Raw genomic sequence first — 25,997 nt, forward strand, 5'->3', positions numbered from 1 at the left:
TGAGATACAGTTATACCTCCAAATCTCAGGAACGTCCATGGGCAGCACCTTCGCGCCCAGTCTAGCAAACCCCTACATGCATGTGTTCAAAGAAGGCGTTGTCCTTTGGAGGGAAAATCCATTTCTCACACAGATAATCCTATGGAAGAGGTACATAGACGATATCCTCGTCATTTGGCAAGGAGATGACGCTACCATCAAACTCTTCCATGATTGGCTGAATAACAGGAATGACCACTTACGATTCACATGCGATTACAGTAAGGAGGGCCTGGCCTTCCTGGATCTGTGGATCTATCCTTTGGGAGCAACCTTTGAAACTGAACTCTACCAGAAACCTATAGCCCGCAACGCTTTACTCCAATATGAGAGCTATCGCCCGAAAGCATTGCGGGACAACCTGCCCTACGGGCAGTTTCTGAGACTCCACCAGAACTGTTCAAGCATTGAGAAGTATAACACACATGCCTCGAGGTTAATAAATAACCTACTCGATAGACACTACCCAGCGAACCTGGTAAAGAGGTCCTCTAAACGTGCTCTGAATAACAATAGGGAAGCCTTACTAGAACAGCCAAGTGATAAAGAGAGCTCATCCAAACTAGTATGTGTGAACACCTACAGCACTCTCTCGAACATAGTCAAGAAATCCATACTACACAATTGGAACATTCTGAATAAAGGACAATTGACTCTTGAGAAACCCCTCTTTGCACACAAAAGGGGCTGTAATCTGAAGGGAACCTTGATCCACACCAGACACACACCCACAAGTAGACCAAAACTGAACACATTATGGAACCTACCCAACGTCCAAGGCCACTATCAGTGTGGGTCATGTGGTGTATGCGCTCAAACAAAAGTGACTAAAAGCATAGATATAGGAACATCCAGACCGTGGTTACTGCAACAACACACTAATTGTAACAGCAAACGGGTCATCTACCTGATCACCTGCCCCTGCGGTTTAAGGTACGTGAGGATGACCACCAGAAAGGTACACCCTAGAATCCTGGAACACAAGAGTACGATTAGGTGTGCTAAACAAATAACAAAACTTACTAAACATTTCTTTGACTTACAGCATGGAGCAGACCCACTTAGATGGACTGTCCTTGACAAACCAAATTTGCACGCAACCACACCTGGTTTGGCAATCAAACTCCTCAGGTTAGAGCAGCAGTGGGTGTACAGGCTGGCCACCGCGAATATGGGACTCAATGATGACATTCCCTGGCTGCCACTGGCTTGAGCACCTCGATTCCTCCCCGGCTTTTTCACAGCAAGAAGCACGTCCTCTCCTCACCCCCAGTCTCACTACAGCGAGAGCTTAATCGTAACCCTTTACTCATCCCCCTTTTTGAGACCTACATTCTCTCTGCAACAGCACGCAGAGCTGGCACTGTGTGATGACACATGCCACCGGCATTGGCACACCTATTCCTCTTTTCAGTCCATCACACCAGCAGCATGAGTGTGCAGCTAGGACTTGGTGCAATGAGCCATGTCCATATATGCCTCCGGCTCTGGCACGCTCACTCCCTACACCAGTCCTTCTAAGACTCTGTACCATGCCCCCTTTACACCATAGCGCTAGCTTTGCCGCCCAGGTGTCTCATCCACCTGAGGCCTACAGCGCGCAGCAATGTCAATGTGCCATGACATATGCCGCTGGTATGCTCACTCCCTATGAGCCTGCATACATCCGCTGTATCAGCACACCCTTTCATCTAGAGATCATAACGGACATCAATACCATCGCCCCTTGCCTCACATGTTGCACAGTATGAGCGCTGCTTTTGAGTAGCCTCCCCTACTCATGTTAACATTACTAGATCTGCAGCACTTTTGCCCGGCTCTCCCACCCCGTAGTCAGTGCCAATGGTTGCCTTGACAACCGCCACCGAGACTACTTTGCCCAGAATGCAACTGCTTCCGGCGGATATCCGGCCTGGAACGCAGCTCACAGGTGATTTCAATCATCCCATTCACTTTACTGTTAAAACCGCCCGACTGGCAGACTCTCGTTCCCTGTCCCTGGACAAGCGCTGCAGACCTGCGAGGACCACACTTTTGGCAGTAAGGTTTTCAAATACCACGCCAGTGGTCGCTGGCCCCCAGGACACCAGGGACCGCCTTGGCACACCAGGCCATGTCCACCGGCCACCTCGGAGTCCGCCTTCCTCCACTGTTCTACACTACTCCGGGTCATGGCTCTTGGCACTGCAGTGACCATCATCGTACCCGGCGCCCACCTCCCCATACAGCTGATGGCCTTCCCTTGGCCCACCGGGCTTCACGGGAAGGCCCCCTGTCAGCGTGTGAGTGCTCTGCTTTCTTCACCAGCACCTGGCTTGGTGCTCACACACCCCCCTTGCTCCCCAGGCTCTACTCCCCTCATTTGGGGCCCCTTACCTTTTCCCATATAGGATACTCTGGTTACACCACTGCCATAGTAAGCCACATTTGGGTCCGCGCTCTGACCCATGTGCACTCTCCAGGCTCTCACCCAGTGTCAGCATGTTGACCCCGGCCACGTTGCTGTCCCGGTTGGCCTCTTTGGGGACCGTTTTTGCATGGCCTCAGTCCTGCACACTCCTCTGCTTCTTTCCTGGGGTAATTGTGCTACCTTATATGTCAACTAATGGATAATTGCAAATTCAATCTGCGTACGTCCCTGATGCATTCAACCCTTTACGTTCCTCATTTCCTCCCCCCCTCGGGGGTTTTCTGGTTTTAAATGCTACGAACCTTCTTCTACAGGTTGGGACAGATGTTGTGAACTACGTGCACCTAGAATGGTGAGTCACGCATCCTAGTGTATTACACATTGTTCTAATATGGGAATGTGTCTGAAATGTTTGAGATAATGGAGGATCTAATTGTGTATTCATGATATAGCTTTGTATACCAATGTGACATGTTATTTGTCTCCACCTTCGGGTATACGTCGAACATACTGAACAGCGGAAATTTCCCTGGTTCAGTATTGTCCCATTTTTTATCCTGTTGTTTCTGCATTTCTTTACACACTATTCACTTATTTATTGCAGTAGCTTCATCAACGACCCTGAAGAAAGCCGTGACACTATTCGAGGTCTGTTAGGCTGAAACATGTTGGTCTTGTAAGAGCGCGGAGGCCTTGAATCTTGGCACCTGCGTTACGAGCTATACTTTGTTTTTAATCCTGACACCGGGCAGTTGAATAAAAGTAGCACCATAGCTGACCCCATAGCCAGTTTTAATCACTTATAACACAGCACTGTACCCTTTTCAACACACCAAGATCTCATAGGGTTCTAGTACACCCTCCCTCCTTATCAAAACATCCCAGAGCTCCTCCCTCGTAGCGAGGTGGTTGTAGCCCGCGTGAGGACTAGGCCTCTCACGCGAGGAGGTACCCCCATGATGAAGCATGACACCTCTGGTGTGTGAGGGGAACCGTCCTTAAAAGGGGAATCCCCTGTTATGCACTTAGGCACATTGAGTCACATGCTAGACCTCCCTATTAATACGGACCCAAGGCCTCTTTTGAGACGTGAATATTTGAGTGGGGAGTTGGCTCCCGCAGGTCCTTAAACCTCCTCTAGCCCCCTTGTGGGATTACTGTGGTAGCTCACAAAGTTGTCCTGGCAAGGACACTACCCCGAGGCCTGCTTGGCAGCCATTGCTCCACACCCTAAACAAAGCAAGGCTGGGACAAAATTTGGGTATTTATTACTGATCTCGGCAGAACTGTCCATCACTATGAATTGAAAGTCTGCATCAGGCCCACAAGTTACACAGTGGGAAGCAGCAGTTAAAAAATGTGCTGCGCGCAAAAGTGTCGTGTAAACAAAGAAGAAGCTTGGGTTCTCCGCAAATTCCCAGTAGCCGAACTGTGGGATGAGTTGTGTGAGACTCAAACGCAATCCAGGAAAGACAACACTATCCCCCCCTGTTAGCGCCTACACGTCCATGGGCAGGTGCGCGCTTTATAAATGCTCAAATCAAATCATGAAGGCCTTGGAATGATCAATTTTCAAAGATACACTTAATTAACATGCCACACAGGCTCACCAACAATATGAATCTCTGAACTAAGCAATGAGTTAGATCTGATGCACAATGCTACACCGCTCCTTCATGACCTCCTCACTTGTGCCACTGTAAGACCTGACGCACACCGCTGCGCCTCATCTTCATGACCTCCTCGCTTATTTCAACTGTGTAGAAGTACTGTCAGATCTGACGCACAACGCTACGCCTCGTCTCCATGATCTCTTCGCTTATTCCTACTGTGCAAAAGTACTGTTAGATCCGATGCACACCACTACGCCTCGCCTTCCTGATCTCTTCGCTTATTCCTACTGTGCAAAAGTACTGTAAGATCTGACGCACACCGCTACGCCTCGCCTCCATGACCTCCTCGCTTATTTCTACTGTGCAAAAGCACTGTTAGATCTGATACACACAACTAGAAGTACTGAAAGTTTCTGGCCAAACCACTGTCTCTGACCAGACCTTGGATCTAGGATATACTCTGCGATTACCTCCCCCACGAACCGAAGACTATGGGAATAAGTTATTGTCACTGTCTTGTTATGTTCTCTTCCACGTTTGATTTTCTGTATTTCTCAGTACTGAACATAAAATAGGCACCCCTCCAGCCAATGAGAGTGCAGTTCACTTGCACGCTAATCTATGTCTAAATCATGTTTGAAACTGAATACTCCATTGAGATGGATATTGTTGTATATAGAGCCATTTTCATATCTTTCATCAGGGATAATGTAGTTTAGCCGTGTTATGTAAAGTGGCCCTAGGTCGACACCCGAGGGCGAGCGCTATAAAGTATCCCCAGGGCTGCAGTGTGTTTCTTGAAAAATGTTAAGAACTCCTTTTGTGACTTGCAAGAGTAATTCTGATCATTTCTGTACCACAAATAGAAGGGGGGAGTTTAACAGGGACCCGCCTATGAGTGAGTCAGAATTGGGTGCATCAATAGGTTGTGACTGCAGTCGCAGCTGTAAACCATTGATCAGATACCAACCCCCAAATTGGGGTGGTCAAAGATGTTCTTGTGGGACACCTTCTCCTTAGGAAATCATGTCTGGTGGCGTCCGGGAAGGTAAACACTTGTCTAGGGTGGTTCCATTACCTGCTCCCCACTCTCTACCCTGAATGAAAACACTGTGTGTTTTTTAAAGCAGCGCATGTCCCTTCAAGAGGCACCGGCTGCTTTTAAAAAACAAAACCAAAGTCCACAACCATGGAGTGCAAATACAGGGCCATTTGTAGATAGTAACAAAATTCATCTTGTCTCATAAATATCATAGCGGTAGGAGATTTTGTGACCCACTGTGAATATACATATTGCAATGCAATTGATTAGTACATTATTCACATCACAAAAAGAGGGGTCGTTCGCAAAGCCGCCAGCATGCAAATTGCACATCTAGCTGTACAAACGTCGTACATCAGGCCCTGTATGTATGAATGCTCTAATTTTTTATCAGGCTTTTGTTTGGATCGGACATATTTGAGCAGGATGGTAGAGCAGCTATTGCAGTGGTCGCATCTGATACTGTCGAGAGCTTCCGGCACCAAGGCTGCATTATCTGAAGATATGGCCCCGCAGTCTGTAGCTGCAGAGTGCAAGATCAAGGACAGCTTTTGTCCCATCCACACTCCTGAGTTCTTAACTTTATGCTTACTCCTAACAGGTTTCCCAAAAACGTCTCAGTGCAGGCCTTAACTGGCAATACTTAATCCAAATAGAATGATATATTGGTTGATGCATTCACCTTTATCCACGCCTTTGAATAGTACCAAGGTACCCACCTGAGTGTTCAGCCAGTAACAATGATAACATTTAAGTATTGTTGACATATAACTGGCATTTCAAATAAACTTGGTAGGACCATATAAATGATTTAAAGGTTTGAAGCCGGGCTGAACAGTGGAGAACCCCACTCTGCACACCGTTGCTTGGCAGCTAGGTCCTGCTATAACGATACTATTACATATGCCGATGTATCTCCACATGTCGGACTCATCTTTCATTGAGGAAAATTCTGATGGAAACCTTTTGTGATCTACTCTATAAGAAGCAGAACCTTCTGTGATCTACCCTCTAATAAACAACAAAACCTTCTGTGATGTACTCTCTAAGAAGAAGCAGAACCTCCTGTGATCTACCCTCTAAGAAGAAGCAGAAACTTGTGTGATCCACACTCGAAGAAGAGGCAGAACCTTCTGTGATCTACTGTAAGAAATTGGGTTGCTGGTGGAGGGGGTAAAACCCTACTCAAGCAGAAACGACAATGCTTGTCGGGGTGAAGTCAAAAGCAATCTCCAAATTAATGTCTGTTCAACCCCCTGGTAGCTTGGCACAGAGCAGTCAGGCTTAACTTAGAGGGAATGTGTTAAGAATTTGGGCAACACCTTAAACAGTAACACAGTGAAAACACACAAATACATGATCCTACACCAGATGTAGAAGAATAGAGAAATCTTTAATAAATACAACAAAAACAAAAAAACAAAAATCCAATCAGTCGAACTGGAGATATGCAATTTTAAAGATTTCTTTGAAAATAGCACCAAAAAGCCTCACGTACAAACTGTGGATATCTGGTTGCGCCGAACCGTGACAAAGTCACACGTTCAGGCCGACCACAATGGAGCACAGGATGGATACAGGGACCGAGTTAGGCCCACTGAACAAGAGTATCTCATAATATGGTTCAGCGTGTTGCGAGGTCCTGCATCGAGGTTGCATCGGTTCCAAGGAGCTGCGAAGCTGCAATGAGATGTCCTGCGTCATCGCCAAGTATCCCATTGATGAGGCCTTGTGATGCAAAGTCTGGCATTAAAGATGCGTTGTGCAGTCGAGGTGATGCATTGTTTCCGAGGAGCTGCGAGGCTGCGATGCAAGAACATTCATCATCGTCGAGGCTGCAGTCAACAAGAAATTTGCAATAAAAGGGCATGCGGGAGGCAAGCTTCTTAGAATCGACGTGAGACATGTTTGAAAGGGCTACTTAAGTGGGTGGCACAATAAGTGCTGCTGGCCCACTAGTAGAATTTCATGTACAGGCCCTGGGTACATGTAGTAACACTTTACTAGGGACTTATAAGTAAATTAAGTATGCCAATTGGGAATAAGCCTATGGTACAATGTGTTAAGGAGTGAGCACCTGCCCTTTATCACTGGTTAGCAGTGGTAAAGTGTACACAGTCCTGAGATCAGCAAAAATAGGAGGGGTAAAAACAAAACGTTTGCAGGAAGACCACCCTAAGGCTGACAGACTAACATCTACCCTCTAAGAAGAAGCAGAACCTTCTGTGATCTATCCTCTACGAAGAAACATAACCTTCTGTGATCTATCCTATAAGAAGCAGCAAAACCTTTTGTGATCTACCCTCTAAGAAGAAGCAGAACCCTCTGTGAGCTACACTCTAAGAAGACGTTGAACCTTCTGTAATCTATCCTCTAAGAAGAAGCAGATCCTTCTGTGATATACCCTCTAAGAAGAAGCAGAACCTTCTGTGATTTCTCCTCTAAGAAGCAGAACTTTCTGTGATCTATCCTTTAAGAAGAAAATCCTTCTGTAATATATCCTTGAAGAAGCAGAATCTTTGATCTCCCTTCTAATAAGAAGCAGAACCTTCTGTGATCTATCCTCAAAGAAGCAGACTCTTCTGTGATCTACCGTCTAATAAATAACAGAACCTTATGTGATTTACCCTAAATGACAGCGGTCCTCATGTTCGGCAAACTTTCCCACACTGGATAGACTGGCTGGTTGGCCAGAAGAGTTAGTCCTGCTTCCATCTCCCTCCAAGTCTGCAAAAATGTAGGCTCATTCAGGTCTTTGCATGCTGCCAAAGTTTCATGAAGACTTCTCCTGTCTTTCATTTTCTAGCCACGAAACTGTTGTCCAGGCTCTTTTCGCATCGTGCTTGGACTATGGGAACACCCTGTACTTTAGCATCTCTAATCTTCTTCTACACCATCTTCACGTGACTCAGAACTATGCTACCCATCTCATTCTCAATCCCCCTGCATGATCGCACGTCTTTCAGCATCTTATAAACTTGCACTGGCTTCCTATGCTCAAACGTGCCTGAATTAAAATCGTATGCATTGCCCAAAAAGCACTCCATCAACCTGCATGCAATTCACTATCCCCCAGCCTTGAACTAGACTCCACCCCTCGCATCTACCAATGTAAAACTGGAGGTAGATCCTTTTCCTACTTTGCTGTAGAAAATTGGAACCTTCCACCAGGGCATATTAGTCGTATCTCTAATTTCTCCCATTTTAAGAAGTACCTGAAACCCTAATAATAACTGAGGAAACATAACCTTCTGTGATCTTCTCTTAATAAGGAGAAGTACCTTCTGTGATCTACCTTCTAAGAGAGCGTAGACAATTCTGTGATCTACCTTCTAAGAGGGACTGGATCTTCTGAGATTTACACTCTAAGAGGGACAGAATCTTCTGTGATCTGCCCTCTAAGGAGGAGTGGAACCTTGTATGATCTACCCTTTGAGAAGGAGCATAATCACCTGTGATCTGCCTTCTAGGAAGGAGCAGAATCTTCTGTGATTTACTTTCTACGAAGGAGTAGAACCTTCTGTGATCTACCCTTTAAAAAAGAGTGGAAGCTTCTGTGAACTATGCTTTAAGTAGTAGCCGAATCATCTGTGATCTGCCCTCAAAGAAGGAGCAGAATCTTCTGTGATCTACCCTCTAAGAAGGAGCACTACTCTCTGTGATCTATTCTTAATGAAGGAGCGAAACCTTCTGTGATCTACCCTCTAAGAAGAAGCGGAACTCTGTGATCTATCCTTTAAGAAGGAGCCAAACTCTCTGTGATCTATCCTTTATGAAGGAGCAAAATCTTCTGTGATCGACCCTCTAAGAAGGAGCGGAACTCTCTGTGATCTATCCTTTACGAAGGAGCAAAACCTTCTGTGATCTACCCTCCAGGAAGGAGCGGGACTCTGTGATCTATCCTCTATGAAGGAGCAAAACACTCTGTGATCTATCTTTCATGAAGGAGCAAATCCTTCTGTGATCTACCCTCTAAGATGGAGCAGAACTCTGTGATCTATCCTTTATGAAGGAGCAAAACCTTCTGTGATCTACCCTCCAGGAAGGAGCGGGACTCTCTGTGATCTATCCTCTAAGAAGGAGCACAACTCTCTCTGATCTATCCTTTATGAAGGAGCAAAACACTCGGTGACCTACCCTCTAAGAAGGAGCACAACTCTCTGTGATCTATCTTTCATGAAGGAGCGAAACATTCTGTGATCTACCCTCTAAGAAGAAGCAGAACTCTGTGATCTATCCTTTATGAAGGAGTAGAACCTTATGTGATCCACCCTCTAAGAAGGAGCCAAACTCTCTGTGATCTATCCTTTATGAAGGAGCAAAATCTTCTGTGATCTATCCTCTAAGAAGGAGCAACACCTTCTGTGATCTACCCTCTAAGATGGAGCAGAACTCTGTGATCTATCCTTTATGAAGGAGCAAAACCTTCTGGGAGCTATCCTCTAGGAACGAGCGGACGCCGAATTGGAACATGTTCAGAGATTGAAAAATTCATGATCAGCTGGAATGTGCATCACTTTAACCTGCTGCAAAGTTTTACTCTGGTTGGCTTGGAGGGTGTTCAGACAGTGAAAGACAGAAACTGAAGGATACACGTTTAAAATAAAAGAGATTTGTTAAGTCGGATTTATATATCAAAAACTGAAGTTCTCCCAGCAAAGGCAGCAAATTCCTAACTTGTGTCATCTGTTTTGAAGTTAGCTGGCTACACTCATGAAAACGTAACTAAGGGATAAGGAAGTCTGTGGGGATGGCAGAGATGATGGGGCTTGGGAGGATGGTAAAATTTTTGTATTTGAAGTCTGGAATCTAGACAGGGGGACTGTTTTGGGTGGGCTAAGTTTTTGCAATTTCAAGGAAGCAGCTTCCAGTGTCCGGAAATAGTATGGAAACAGTGTGCAAGGTACATATCCCTTGGGACCAGAGGCTGTCTGAGGGGTGCACATGTGAGTTGTAAGCAAGAGGCAAGTTCCTGATTATTGGGAGAGCTTTCTAGATGTGTTTGACTGCAGGTTCGTGTGGGTGATCTGAGTGGCTGTAAAAGGGGCCTGTTGGGATGTAGCCGGTCTTTTAAAGTGACTTGATCATCTTGTAGATATCTTCAGTGAGCCCAGTGTTCACAAGGGGAGGCCATGTTTATCTGACAGGCTGTTCTACCCTTCTTTCTTGCTACAGGTTGAAGAAAGAGACGGTGCAGAGAGTAAACGTGGTGGCAGCAGAGTTTCGGAAAGTTTCGGGCTCTCAGATGGCAGAGACAACTAAGCGCACCATCCGGGAGAACGTGTCCATCTGCGCACAGCTGGCCAAGATGTCTGAAAAGAGCATGGAGCTGATCCAGGAGAACGACCACCTAAAGGACTTGCAGACCCAGCAGCGCCGGCAGATTGAGCTGTTGGAGCACAATGAGAAAGAGCTAGTGAAGACCAACCTGAGCAGCCAGAAGGTAAGAAGTAGCTCGCCCTCCATCCACCTCATTGCTCGGGCGTGTTGCTTGTCCTCCCTTCAGGGGCTCATGTCTTTGATCCTCCTGGCCAGGGAGTGTTGCTTGTCCTCTCTTCAGGGGCTCATGTCCTTTGCCTCTTGTAGGACTATAGCTTCTGTCAGGTCTTGGGCTCACAGACAGGGAGTGGGGCTTGTACTCCATTAAGGGGATCCAGCCCTGGACCTCATAGCCAGGCTGTGGGGTTTGTCCTCCCGTCAGGGACTCTAGTCCTTGACCTCATAGCCAGGGTGTGTTACGAATGCTTCCTTCAGGGATTTCAGCCCTGGGGCTCATAGCCAGGGTGTGAGACACGTGCTTCCTTCAGAGGCTTCAGATCTGGCGCTCATGTCCAGGATGTGGGGCGGGGGCTGCCATCAGGTTTTTCAGCTCTGGGGCTCATGGCCAGGGTATGGGATATGTGCTCCCTTCAGGGAATGTAGCTCTGGGCTCATGGACCCGGTGCGGGATGTGTGCTCCCTTCAAAGAGTTCAGCCATTGGCCTCGTAGCCAGGGTGTGGGACGTGGGCTCCTGTCCGGGGCTTCAGGTTTTGGCTTCATAGCCAGGGTGTGGGCATGTACTTTCTTCAGGGGTGTCAGCTCTGGGCTCATGGACTCAGTGTGGGACGTGTGTACTCATCAGAGAATCCAGCCCTGGTCCTCGCATCAAGGGTGTGGGATGGGTACTTCGTTTAGGGGTTTCAGCTCTGGGGTTCACGGCCAGGGTGTGGGATGTGTGCTCTCTTCAGGGGTTTAAGCTCTGGAGCTCATGTCCAGGGTGTGGGACGGGTGCTTCCTTCATGGGTTTCAGCTCTTGGGCTCATGGACTCGGTGTGGGATGTGTGCTCCCATCAGAGAGTCCAGCCCTTAGCCTTGTAGCCAGGGTGTGGGATGTGTACCTCCTTTAGAGGTTTAAGCTCTGGGGTTCCTGGCCAGGGTGTGGGATGTGTGCTCTCTTCAGGGGTTTCAGATCTGGGGTTCATGGCCAGGGTGTTGGCTGTGTGCTCACTTCAGGGGTTGTTTGCCATTTTTCCTTTGTAAATAAAAAGCCAAAACACTTTTGGGAGGCTGTGGGTCCAAATTCTTGGCCTGCACAAAAATAGTTGTAGAATCCAAATGTCCAAAGGTGCATAGAGAGAGGAGGTACCTGCTGTTTGAGAGTTTCTGCACCCAGCATTATAAATTGAAAGACTGGTGTCAAACTTTAAAAAAGACCTAAAACAAGATTTGGAATGTAGGGGCGTGGCTTGGTCGCGAGCAAAGATGGCCGCTCTTGGCTGAGCTCTGCGCTTAGCAGCGATTAATCCTGCCATCCGCACATAATCAAAGGCCCTCTCGACCATCCGACACTAGAATTACATTCCCGGATCTACGTGCATCCACATAGACCCGAGACAACCGAGATTTACCGGAGAAAAGTAAGGTCGAGGATTCGAAACCGAAGGCCGCAAGACCAAGACCAGGAATGTGGGTCGGAGCTCCCATGGCCCCGAAATCAGACAGAAGGTGCCCGCTGAGAGAACCGCGCAGGAGGAGAAAGGTGTCTTGGGGTGCCCTCTGGGAGCGTCGGCGAGGCCTGTGACTGCGCCTGACCGGAAATTGTAGGGAAGGAGGAGCCAATCGCACCGAGGCACCGGAGACGTTTGTTCCCTATTGATGTTCATGGCAGTGAGAAATGACTCCTGAGGCTCAGAGGTGATGTACAGGACCCGGGAGCCCATTGGGACCTCCTGCTGTGGAGCCTGTGCAGGCCGGACGCTGTGAGGCGCCGCGGTCCGGAGATCTGCACTCCGTGGATGATTTATCCGGCAGGATCTAGCCGCGACATAGATAACGGGGGTCCAGAGCCTCAGATTGGGGTCCGGAGCTGGGTGTTGCCCCTCCTCGCTGCCCACCTGAGCCTTGGCGAACCTGAGCGACTCATGCTGCAGTAGGAGGTGGGCAACCAGAGGCCTTTGAATAGCATGAAGGCGTTGGGTGCCGATGGAGAGACTGCAGGCGTCTGCCTCGATTTGTTGGCAGCAGGACAAGTGGAATAAGGCCCCAAAGCCAGGCATATGACATCATAGAGTGAGGCCCCCCTACGCTCGATCGAGGATTCAGCAAAAAATCAAATATACAAGACAGCCAGGTGAGAGCATTCCCTTGGAGTGCTGATGCGCGAATCCCGAAAGCCTTGGGCCTGGAGGGCGGTGTATGAACTTGTGGGCTGAGAGGTGGGTTCAGTGAAACAGGGCTGAGAGAGGGGACAGCTGATTTTGAGCCTCCAAACCTACAATGGTGAAATCTAAAGGAGATCCTGTGGTGCAGTCCAACAAAATGGACAGCTACACAATCCCGATACCCTTGCTTGCAGTGGGAGGTGAGGCCCGATACCCTCACTCGCAGTGGGAGGTGAGGAAGCGGGCGAACTCTCCTTGAATGCTATAATGGCCACCATAAAGGATTTGAAAGGCACCCTAAAGCCAAAGATAGACGCTGTGTTGATGGAAGTAAATTAGAACAGATTTGTCCAAACTCAAAGATAAAGTCACGACGGCTGAAACGCACATTGCCCAGCTACAATCAGTGACAAAACGGCTAGAGGGGCAAGTGCAGAAACTAACCCACCACACCACGATGATGGCGGCCAAACTCGAAGACCAGGAGGGCGGAGCCAGGTGGAACAACAGTAGAGTGGTGGGGTCCCGGAGGGGCTGAGGGCCCCAGTGTTGAGCTCTTCATGGAGGACTTTATTACGAACAAATTGAAACCAAGGAGACTGTCCACGTTTTTCTCAATTGAGAGGGCGCATCGGGCCCGATCCCGCCGCCTTAGCCCAGGGCCCCCCGAAGGACAATTATCGCAATAATCCTAAACTACCGCAACCGGTACGCCATCCTCCAAACAGCCGGAGCCGCCAGAGAAATACAGCTCGAAAATACCCAAATCAGGTTCGTCCCAGACGTCACCTTACAGGTACAGCAACAACGCCGGAGCTTCGAGGAGGCAAAGAGAAAACTATGTGAGAGGGGAATCAAGTATATGATGCTCCTTCCAGCTAAGCTCAAAATCATAATAGACGGTAAGACATGGCACTTTATCAATCCAGAAGAATTATGGGAATGGCTGGAGGGGCAATATCCGGGAAGCTGTACTCAAACAAGTGGATCAAGGCAGATCCAAAGAAACCCCGACTGAGATCAATCAAATAGGGATCTAACACGCCTTCCTGAGGCCACAGAGGGGGGAGAAAGAACAACAGGAGACGCAGCAAGTTGAACAGACGGAGATGCTGCCCTGAGGCATCCCAAAGAGGGGTGGGTAGAGGGGCCATAGCATTAAATATACTCAACATATAAAAGACTGGGGATCTACAAAATATGTAAGTGAGAGACTTTGATTAACAAGGTAGGAACAAGGATAGTCAATACAGCTCGGTTTGGGTGGCAGAGCCCGCGGCTGGGACACCCCCTACAGTGTGTTGAAATAGTTTAGTATTGGGGCGACAGGCCCTCTGCGGGATGACAAGTTGGGAATGTACAACCTATTTAGCAGGGGGAGGAGGGTGTTTGTTTTAGGTTAGGGGTTAATTATTGTAGTAGCAATACAGTTCAGCTTAAAGCCCAGGAAATAATACAGAGAAGTTACAATGCTAGACAGATCGGCATCCCAGCTAACACACAATCCACCATAGGACCGGGTGGGAGGAGGGAGAACAAACTAGGTTCAACCAATGATGCCCCTTGCGATCCCTCGAGGACTTATAAAAATATGGTCCTGGAATGTCAATGGACTGATTGGAGGGCTGAAGCAAGCAATGGTGCTGCAATGTATTAAAAAACACACTCTGGATATTGTCTATTTATTCAGGAGACCCACCTCCTCGGTAATCAATGCAAGGCAATGAATAGATATGGGTACACCTTGGTGGCACATGCGGGCTACACAGCAGAGTCCGGGTGGTAGGAAAACTGTGTAAGGCATCATTTCCATACACCACAGCGAAGCAATGGTCTGACCCATTGGGTAGATATGTGACGGTGAGTGGTCAGTGGGAGGGCAGGACTTTAAATTTGTGTTCGATATATTCCCCCCTGGCCTACAAGGGGCTGGGTCTCTTAGTGCTGGCACTCCCAGAGGGCCGGCTAATAATTGGAGGTGATATGAATGACGTTGTCTCAAGACACTTAGACACCCTGAGAGGTGCAGTGGTGAAGAGGCGACTAGGTCCGCTGGGCGAATTCCTCCGAACCATGGGACTCAGTGATATTTGGAGGCATCAGCACCCTGGGGTCAAACAATATACGCATGTCTCTACGTCCCATGGAAGCCTCTCTAGGCTAGACTACATTCTTACTCCAGCCCAGGATCTGGGGGACTTCTTAAGGGCAATCCACAAAGCACGAGGAGTGTGACCACTCTCCAGTAGAAGTGACTCTAGAGGGCCCCCAGAAAGATTATACCTTTCCTTCTAAAATCGACCCATGGTATCTTAAGGACCCCCAATTCAAAGGGGCCCTAAGGGCAGGGGCTGAACACTATTTCGTAGACAATGTGGGTTCTGTTGATTCAAAGGTAACACTCTGGGAAGCGTTCAAGGCAGAGATTAGAGGGCAGACACACATAGGAGTGACAAGAAAAGAAAAAAAGAAAAATGCCTTGCTCTGGAAAAGGAGGTATCCACCCTTGAGGCCCTGGTGGGGAAAGGAAAGGCAAATAATACAAATATAAGACACAAAATACAATTAAAGCAAAAAGAACTGAGGGCCTTAATGGAGGACAGTGCCAGAACCCTGGCTCGGGCCACGCAACATAGGCTGTATGATGTAGGAGTCGAAGCAAATAAGCTACTGGCATGGTTAGATAAGAAAAGAACTGAGCACAATTGGGTCCCCAGAATAATAGAGGAGATGGGTCAAAAGCACGAGACAGGCAGGAAAATTCAAGCATTTGGTGATTCCTCACCCCCACCAACCCTCCCCCTGCCTCGCACCTAGACCACCCCCCCACCCTCCAACACCACTACCCCCCGCCCCGGAGCCCCCCTACCCCCTCACCCCCCTTATAAGGCAACTGGGCCAAAGTCCTTGTGATGGAAAAGAGCTGGTTCACCCCCGCTCTCCCCTGCGGCCTCCCCCGATCATAAACAACTACATGGGATGAGCCTAATGGAACCATAAACAAAAAAAAGAAGTCCCAGAGAAAAAGAAAAAACAACGATTTTCCCATACAATCGGCCCATACCCCCCTCTACTAACCTAGACTCCTGGAAAAGAGAAGCATTTAGAAGAGACACAGATTAATGACTAAATTGCATTCAAGAACTCCTTCGCCTGGATTTCAGAAGCAAAAAATCTGGTCTGACCCTGATGAATAATTTTCAGTTTAGAGGGAAAGAGTAAGAATGCTTAAACCCCTTTCAACTGAATAGGTGCTATTAACTGGCGGAGCTGCCACCTCAGCTCCACAGTTACTGGACACAAATCTGGTCTGACAAAAAATTTGCAGCCTTTCCCTGTCCTCTTCCTGTCTGGTCTAGCTAGGTCATAGATCTTCTCACTGGCTAGGTAATTATTCAGGCAAATTAATATTGCACGAGGCTTATCATCAGTCTGGGCAGACCTCTGCCTTTGCTTAAACGGAAAGCGATGTGCACGCTGAACTTCAAGTCGCCAGTCCAACTGCTTAACATCAGGAAACGCTTCAGTGAATAGTTCCACGACGAACTGCTTAATGTCCGACCCTTCACTCCCTTTGGGAACGCCCAGAATCCTGAGATTGTTCCTCCTGGCCCTATTCAAGATCTGTCAGCTTCCAGAGCATATCCTCCCTTTGCGTTTTAATGAGATCTGTGATGCCCTTCTGAGTAGCCAGGTCGTCTTCCAGAGTGGAGATTCTCTCCTCAGCCTCAACAATTCTGGACGCGATGTCAGAGCATGTTTTGGCCACTCTGCGAATTGAATTTTTCATCCTCTGACATGCAACCTGGGTTCGCGCACTTTCCTGACGAGACTCTTAGCGATGGGCCAAAATAATTTGGTAGATAATCGAGAGTGTCATCTCTCCAGAGGGCGGCTGGGAGGGATTAGCCCTGCTGCACCCCCCCCCCCCCCCTAATCTGTGGGGTTACCCCCCAAACCAGATTGTGTAGAGAAGGAATAATCCCAAACCAATGAGCCTGGATTTATGCTTGACAAGAGGGCCCCCTGTTCTCTAATGGCTTTTCGGACTGTGCGAGGACCAAGGGGCGAAGCTTCTGCCCTTAACACTTCATTGGTTCGCCAATCACCGAACTCACTGTCATTATCAGTCCAATCCTTATTCGAACCTTCCTCCTCCGATGAACCAGTGTGCTCAGACAAGGAATAAAATGTATCTCCCCCTTCTAAGTCTCTTGCGCTTCCATTATGATTAACCAGAGCACTCTGATGGGCCTCTTGGCCCCCTACGTCTGTAATAACCCTGCTTTGGGGAAGCAGTCCATCAATCTTTGGTTCAAAAAAGGCCACATTTTCACCCATCGGTACAATTGGGACTACATCTCCCAGAGTTCCATTGGATGCAATTAATCGTGTTGGCTGGACTTCAGTGTTAGGCACGGGATGGGCAGTTTTACTGTTGTTCTCTCTACCCTCGATCCCCGCCTCCGCAGGCTCAGACTCAGGCCGGGGAGCTGCTCCTTCTGCCCCTTCTCCCGATATCACACCCATAGCAAACAAGGCTGACCCCGCAGGAACCAGAGCAGCGCCTACCTTCTCCATAGCCGAAACGTCCATGGACTTAGAAGATACAGGCGCCGGCTGTCCGCGTTTGTTCTTACCCAGCGGCTGCGGAGTCTTCACTTTGCCATTTTGAGATTTAAACATTGCAGGGAGGGTCTGCCTAGCGTTTACCGGTGACGTGGAAGCTGTCTGACTGCGAACCGCGTCCCCAGTAGTTGACATGTCTTCTTGAGAGACCGGCGACTCCCCCTCTGCGCCGGCCGATTTCACCGGACCAGCTGCTCGGGCTGCAAGCGCACGATTCCCTGCCGCCACGGAACTCCTCCCCGGCACCTTCGGAGGCATGATGCTGAACGGAAGTCCAAACCGGTGAAACAAACTGCGGTGGCCAGAGCAGTACGCAGAAGAGCCGACCCACAAAAACAGAATACTGCTGGTAAGTCGATTACGTAGCAGCGGTGATCCCCACAGCATGACCATCAGTGTCTTAGATTATCGCGTCCGGATGAGGAAGCTCTCACACTTTCCTCCCCTGGAGCCGTAATAATCCGTGATCAGGAGAGTTGTCCAGGAGAAAGCGTACACCCAGCTCACTCAGCCGAGTGAACGGCCGCCATCTTGCCCCTCCAGCTCTGCATTCATGATTCAATAGTAATCCTTTGCATGAATGCCCATGCATTCATGATTCCATAGTAATCCTTTGCATGAATGCCCGTGCATTCATGATTCCATAGTAATCCTTTGCATGAATGCCCGTGATTTCATGATTCCATAGTAATCCTTTGCATGAATGCCCGTGAATTCATGATTCAATAGTAATCCTTTGCATGAATGCCTGTGCATTCATGATTCAATAGTAATCCTTTGCCTGAATGTCCACGCATTCATGATTCAATAGTAATCCTTTGTCTGAATGCCCGTGCATTCATGATTCAATAGTAATCCTTTGCTTGAATGTCCGTGCATTCATGATTCAATAGTAATCCTTTGCCTGAATGTCCACGCATTCATGATTCAATAGTAATCCTTTGCCTGAATGTCCACACATTCATGATTCCATGGTAATCCTTTGCATGAATGCCCGTGCATTCATGATTCAATAGTAGTACTCTGCATGAATGCCCGTGCATTCATGATTCGATAGTAATCCTTTGCACGAATGCCCGTGCATTCATGATTCAGTAGTAATCCTTTGCCTGAATGTCCACGCATTCATGATTGGATAGTAATCCTTTGCCTGAATGTCCACGCATTCATGATTCAATAGTAGTACTTTGCCTGAATGCCTGTGCATTCATGATTCGATAGTAATCCTTTGCACGAATGCCCGTGCATTCATGATTCAGTAGTAATCCTTTGCCTGAATGTCCACGCATTCATGATTCGATAGTAGTACTTTGCCTGAATGCCCGTGCATTCATGATTCGATAGTAATCCTTTGCCTGAATGCCCATGCATTCATGATTCAATAGTAGTACTTTGCCTGAATGCCCGTGCATTCATGATTCGATAGTAATCCTTTTCATGAATGCCCATGCATTCATGATTCGATAGTAATCCTTTGCATGAATGCCCTGCATTCATGATTCAATAGTAATCCTGTGCATGAATGATGCATTCATGATTCGATAGTAATCCTTTGCCTGAATGCCCTGCATTCATGATTCGATAGTAATCCTTTGCATGAATGCCCATGCATTCATGATTCAATAGTAATCCTGTGCATGAATGATGCATTCATGATTTGATAGTAATCCTTTGCCTGAATGCCCGTGCATTCATGATTCAATAGTAATCCTTTGCATGAATGCCCTGCATTCATGATTCGATAGTAATCCTTTGCATGAATGCCCGTGCATACATGATTCAACAGTAATCCTTTGCATGAATGCCCGTGCATTCATGATTCAATAGTAATCCTTTGCATGAATGCCAATGCATTCATGATTCAATAGTAATCTTTAGCATGAATGCCCATGCATTCATGATTCAATAGTAATCCTTTGCTTGAATGCCCGTGCATTCATGATTCAATAGTAGTACTTTGCCTGAATGCCCGTGCATTCATGATTCGATAGTGATCCTTTGCCTGAATGCCCGTGCATTCATGATTCGATAGTAATCCTTTGCATGAATGTCCGTGCATTCATGATTCCACAGTAATCCTTTGCATGAGTGCCCGTGCATTCATGATTCCATAGTAATCCTTTGCATGAATGCCCGTGCATTCATGATTCAATAGTAATCCTTTGCATGAATGCCCATGCATTCATTATTCAATAGTAATCCTTTGCATGAATGCCCGTGCATTCATGATTCGATAGTGTTCCTTTGCATGAATGCCCGTGCATTCATGATTTGATAGTAGTACTTTGCATGAATGCCCGTGCATTCATGATTCAATAGTTATCCTTTGCCTGAATGCCCGTGCATTCATGATTCCATAGTAATCCTTTGCATGAATGCCCATGCATTCATTATTCAATAGTAATCCTTTGCCTGAATGCCCGTGCATTCATGATTCCATAGTAATCCTTTGCCTGAATGCCCTGCATTCATTATTCAATAGTAATCCTTTGCCTGAATGTCCATGCATTCATGATTCAATAGTAATCCTTTGCATGAATGCCCGTGCATTCATGATTCCACAGTAATCCTTTGCCTGAATGTCCACGCATTCATGATTCAATAGTAATCCTTTGCATGAATGCCTACGCATTTATGATTCAATAGTAATCCTGTGCATGAGTGTCTGTGCATTCATGATTCAATAGTAATCCTTTGCCTGAATGTCCACGCATTCATGATTCAATAGTAATCCTTTGCATGAATGCCTACGCATTCATGATTCCACAGTAATCCTTTGCCTGAATGTCCACGCATTCATGATTCAATAGTAATCCTTTGCATGAATGCCTACGCATTTATGATTCAATAGTAATCCTTTGCATGAATGCCCATGCATTCATGATTCAATAGTAATCCTTTGTCTGAATGCCCTGCATTCATGATTCCATTGTAATCCTTTGCATGAATGCCCGTGCATTCATGATTCCATAGTAATCCTTTGCCTGAATGCCCTGCATTCATTATTCAATAGTAATCCTTTGCCTGAATGCCTACGCATTTATGATTCAATAGTAATCCTGTGCATGAGTGTCTGTGCATTCATGATTCAATAGTAATCCTTTGCATGAATGCCCATGCATTCATGATTCAATAGTAATCCTTTGTCTGAATGCCCTGCATTCATGATTCCATAGTAATCCTTTGCATGAATGCCCGTGCATTCATGATTCCACAGTAATCCTTTGCCTGAATGTCCACGCATTCATGATTCAATAGTAATCCTTTGCATGAATGCCTACGCATTTATGATTCAATAGTAATCCTGTGCATGAGTGTCTGTGCATTCATGATTCAATAGTAATCCTTTGCGTGAATGCACGTGCATTCATGATTCAATATTAATCCTTTGCGTGAATGCCCGTGCATTCATGATTCAATAGTAATCCTTTGCGTGAATGCCCGTGCATTCATGATTCAATAGTAATCCTTTGCGTGAATGCCTGTGCATTCATGATTCGATAGTTATCCTTTGCCTGAATGTCCGTGCATTCATGATTCAATAGTAATCCTTTGCGTGAATGCCCGTGCATTCATGATTCAATAGTAATCCTTTGCGTGAATGCCTGTGCATTCATGATTCGATAGTTATCCTTTGCCTGAATGCCTGTGCATTCATGATTCGATAGTTATCCTTTGCCTGAATGCCTGTGCATTCTTGATTCGATAGTAATCCTTTGCATGAATGTCCATGCATTCATGATTCGATAGTAATCCTTTGCATGAATGCCCGTGCATTTATGATTCTATAGTAATCCTTTGCATCAATGCCCATGCATTCATATTTTTGCTGGACAAGGCTGTGCTCCACATGTTCCAGACTTGTACGTGTGGGTGGCGGTGACCAGGAGATGCGCTTATATCACTGACATTGGCTTTTCTCTAGCTGAGCCTTGCATCGCCCCGGGAATGCCTGTTGGGAATAACCCGCTGTAGGTAGCAGTTTTGCCTTGATCACCCTCCTGATCACCATAGTCCATGGACTGTGTAGTTTTGCATCGAGTTTACACAAGGCGTATATGGTTGCCTGGACTTTCATTTTTGTCTTGTGCTGTTGCAGCCTCGCCTTTCCAGTTTTGTTACGCCATGCCCGAGATAATTGTAATTCCTTGCACTTTCTACTATCTGGGGGACCAGTCTCCAGCTCTGTGATTTGTTCCTCGCGTAAGGCCCAAAGATCAGCACTTTAGTTTTGTTCGGATTGACAGTCAGGTCAATACTTTCATTATAAACATGTAACACATCTAGCCATTCCTGGAGGCCTGTTCTGTGGTCTAGTAAAAGCAGGTCATCCGCATATTGAATCATGGACTCTTTAGTCTGACCTATTTTCAGGGTGGCTAGATTGCCTTTTTGCAGCTCCTTGTCTGGATCCACCATGCATAAATTAAAAAGTGTTGGAACGAGAACACGTCCTCGTTTTAAGCCCTGATCTGTATACCATTTTGAAGAGACAGTGCACCCTGCAAGTTTTACTCAAACTCAAGTCCCACTGTAGAGAGAGAGACAATCACTTTCCGGAGAGTATTCAGATTGTTCCAGATTTGGAGCTTCCTCCACAGGTTGTTGCGGACTACCCTGTCCAACGAGTAGTTTACAAAACAAGCAAACACTGGCATGTTGCTTTTGTCAGAAGCCTGCTTTGCGATGAAAGATAAGGCAGCAATGTTGTCAATGGTTGAGCCTCCTCTCGAAGTCAATTTGATAAAAGAGCAATATTTCTTCTTCTGCTTTGTTAGTTCTTAAATTAATACACTCGCATATCCTTTCCCTCAGTGTCCAAGAGGCCGATTACGCTGTCATTTTTCAAGTCAATGTTGTCATCTTTCTTGAATAATGCGTGCAGCAGCGACCCACGCCAAGAATTGAGGACGACTGCGTTAATTCTGCATGGTGAGAACAGTGGCGAGAGGATTCCTGCAGAGAAACTTGGGTCCTCTCTAAACATTCCTCCTGGGAATGCTTCTTATCTTTTTACTCTTTTCATTATTGTCTGCTTGTCCATCAATGTGGGGTCATTCTTTGTTGTCTACTACCGCACTCAGTGTGCCTTATTGTAGATGTTTTGGATCCTTTTTGTTAAATTTGTGGTGCATTTCTTGTCTTCAGTGTACATGTTTGCCACGTAGGTTAGCCATACGTCCGTGTTGCACCTATAGGATTTCTCATTGTCTAACTTATTTATGTGTTCCCAAAATTACTACTGTTTATTTCTTCTCAGTAGCTCCGCCCCAGACTTGCCGACTTCACAAACTCGCTGAGTCAACAAAAAATAAAATAAGAAAAGCGTTTTATTATCATTTTATTTTTCATTTTGTTCCTTTAAGTAGTGGGGCGACGCTCCTCCGCCATAGTGAAGGAACCGCCCCTGCGTGACTGTTTTCCCTTTTATAACTTTTCCATTCTTGCAGCGGTTCCTAGACTCTTGTGGGCTCCTATAGCCCCTCCTTAGCTTGTGGGTGCATTCCTTAAGCTCGTGGATGTAACCAAAACTATAGGTTTTCTCTTGAGTCCTTTCTCGTTTGTTCCCGTACCTTCCCTCCCCCAACAGGGTCGATGGTATCCCCTTAATCCAAGCAGATCAGTAATTGATTGTCGCTATAGAGGTTTTATCCCCCGAAATGCCTTCTCATCTGTTCTTCCAGCCCCTTATTTTTTACTACATTGCATGCATTCCGTTTGATTCTTTTTACAATTTATTTTCTTCAGCTCCTTTTATGCTATCAATGGCTGATAGTTGTTCTCGGGGTCTTCTGTGAAAGTTGAGGTGGACGCTAAGCATTACGTGGTCATTATGTTTGTGCCGAGATTTAGTCGATCATTGTACTGTTGTTTAAAGTATAGGTCCGAGGAGCGTTGGGCTGAGCTTTTCTTGCTATAATCTCCGCGGATGCCAGATTGTGCGTGTAAAGAAAATTGTTAAATCCAGGTTGCTAAGCCCATTGTGTGTAGCGTCCTCGCCAAGGTTGTCTAGATTGAAGTCACCTGTTATGTCTACGTAAGACAATGGACATTCACACATTAGATCTTCCAGGCAGGCTATCAAGGGTTCTGTTATTTCAATTTTTTTTGGGCTGTGCACATTGAGGTATACGTTTATTAGAAGAAGTGCCGTATTGCCTTCATCTCCAGTACCGGCCTGCAGCATGTCAGAGTCCACCTTCATTTCTTAGATAGTTCTAATGAGTGATTGACACTGATATCCCTCCCGATGGTCTTCCACAAAGATGTGTTTTTCTGACTGATTTGTGCTAGCCTGAGAATCTCTCGCAATGGGTGGGTGTTATCGCCCAGGTGATGTTATCACCCAAATGGTGTTATCTCCCAGGTGTTGTTGTCTCCCAGGTGTTGTTGTCGCCCAGGTGATGTTATCAGTGTTATCACCCAGGGGATGTTATCACCCAGGGGATGTTATCACCCAGGGGATGTTATCGCCCAAGTGGTGTTGTCACCCAGGTGGTGTTATCGCCCAAGTGGTGTTATCGCCCAAGTGGTGTTATCGCCCAGGTGGTGTTGTCACCCAGGTTGTGTTATCGCCCAAGTGGTGTTATCGCCCAGGTGGTGTTATCGCCCAAGTGGTGTTATCGCCCAGGTGGTGTTATCGCCCAGGTGGTGTTATCGCCCAGGTGGTGTTATCGCCCAGGTGGTGTTATCGCCCAGGTGGTGTTGTCGCCCAGGTTGTGTTATCGCCCAGGTGGTGTTGTCGCCGAGGTTACATTATTTATACTTATAGAGCGCACGGTTACCCTAGGGTATCCTGGCGCTAAGTACTGGTTACTTGAGGAGCATAGGGCCTAGTAGTGAGAGAAACACCATGTCTTCAGGCCCTTACGAAAGGAAATGAGGTCTGGGGCATTTCTGAGTTGGAACGGAAGTTCTTTCTATGCTTTTGAGGCACAATGAACAAAACTTCTACCTCCCCAATTAGTTCTTTTAAAAGGAGGAGTTTGCACTAGTTTAGAACCAGTCGATCGTAGTGTTCTCCCTGGGACATACCAGGAAAGTTTACGTTTGAGAAACTCAGGACCTGTCCCATTCACAGCCTTAAAGACAATACAAAGTGCTTTAAAGCGTGATCTTAGTTGTACTGGAAGCTAGTGCAGTTTTTTAAGTTCTCCTTTGACAGAGGCGCACCTGGGTGTTCCGGTCAGCATTCTAGCTGCCGCGTTCTGGACCAGTTGCAGCCTGTTCATGTGTTGTTTTTGAACATTGAGATATAAACTGTTGCAGTAGTCCAGACGCGACATTATGAGTGCTGTCACCACAGTCCTCAGGTTGCTCTCAGTCAGGAAGAACTTAATTTTCTTGATTATTCTAAGGACCATAAAACATGCTGAGGTCACAATATTCACTTGGCCCCCCATGGTGAGTTTATTATCCACCACGATACCAAGATTCTTGCCTTTTCTTGAAGGTACAGGACACAAGCCCAGATCCTCCGGCCACCACTCTGGCATCCACACCCGCAGATTATTACAAAATTTTTAAACCTCGGTCATAGCCGAATTAAGTTTTAGACAATTGGAGGACATCCAGGCTGAGATGGAGCTCATACAGTCATGGAAGCGAACGCCTGCCTCCTTTTCCGCTCCCTCTGTCAGCGACAACACAATTTGTGTGTCGTCAGCGTAGGAGGTGAGCTGGAAACCAAATGACCTAATGATTCCAACCAAAGGTGCCACATAGATATTAAAAAGCGTGGGGCTAAGAGCCGAGCCCTGTGGCACCCTACACGAAAGTGAAAAAGGTTATGAGGTGTTACCGTCTAGGTCTACAGTTTGTGACCTATCCGACAGGAACGATTGTAGCAATTTCCAAGCCGAGCCCTTTACACCTATTTCAGATAGTCGATTCAACAATACCTTATGATGAACCGTGCCAAAGGCCGCGGATAGGTCCATTAGGATTAGTATAGCATTTCCTCCCCTATAAGGTGGTGTTGTCGCCAGGGTGGTGTTATCTCCCTGGTGGTGTTATCACCTAGGTGGTGTTATTGCTCAGGTGGTGTTCTCGCCCAGGTGGTGTTATTGCCTAAGTGGTGTTATCAGTGTTCTCACCCAGGTGGTGTTATCGCCCAGGTTTTTTGCAGTCAAACAGTGTCTGCTTCCCGTAGGTTTTTGATTGCTGAGTTGCTATTTAGAACTCCTGTTAGCCCAGCAGTGTTCCAAGACTTACGTGTTATGTTGGTGTTTTTGGTCGTTATTATAGAAGCAGGAGTTCTTACTGCTGCTGTCCTGGTGGGCGGCTTTTATGCTAGGTGTACCTCGCCAGTTCCAGTCTTCCTCTTCCTAATCGGCCTCTGACATTGGTCGGCGTACCCTTGTCTGGGCTGTTCCCTCTTTCCGCTTGTAATATATCTTTAAGTTGCTGTAGTTCGAGTCTAGTTGGACGCTCGGGCTCTCCTTGGCTCTCGGTGTTTGGGGGAAGCAGTTCATGAACTGACTTAGGAGCTTCTCCTCATTCTTTTCGTGCACCAGGATGAATCTGTCCCTCTCTGGTAAGACCCTTCTCGGCAGGGCTGCATGTCCCATGTTGTTATTGTGTGCTGCTGACTTGTCTTTGCCCCGGGCTTCGGGTGAAGCGC

At 46.9% G+C, this 25,997-nt stretch overlaps 1 protein-coding gene across 2 annotated transcripts in view; it reads left to right on the top strand.

The window, feature by feature from the left end:
* Positions 1–25,997, top strand: part of CFAP157 (cilia and flagella associated protein 157) — a 202,134-nt gene that overhangs the window by 57,507 nt on the left and 118,630 nt on the right. For both annotated transcript variants that reach the window (XM_085614126.1, XM_085614125.1), the window contains exon 4: positions 10,280–10,547. In XM_085614126.1, the coding sequence (XP_085470252.1) occupies positions 10,280–10,547 (268 nt within the window). The remainder of the gene's footprint in view (positions 1–10,279; positions 10,548–25,997) is intronic.

This window comes from Triturus cristatus, chromosome 1_2 (assembly GCF_964204655.1).
Source record: "Triturus cristatus chromosome 1_2, aTriCri1.1, whole genome shotgun sequence".
NCBI lineage: Eukaryota > Metazoa > Chordata > Amphibia > Caudata > Salamandridae > Triturus > Triturus cristatus.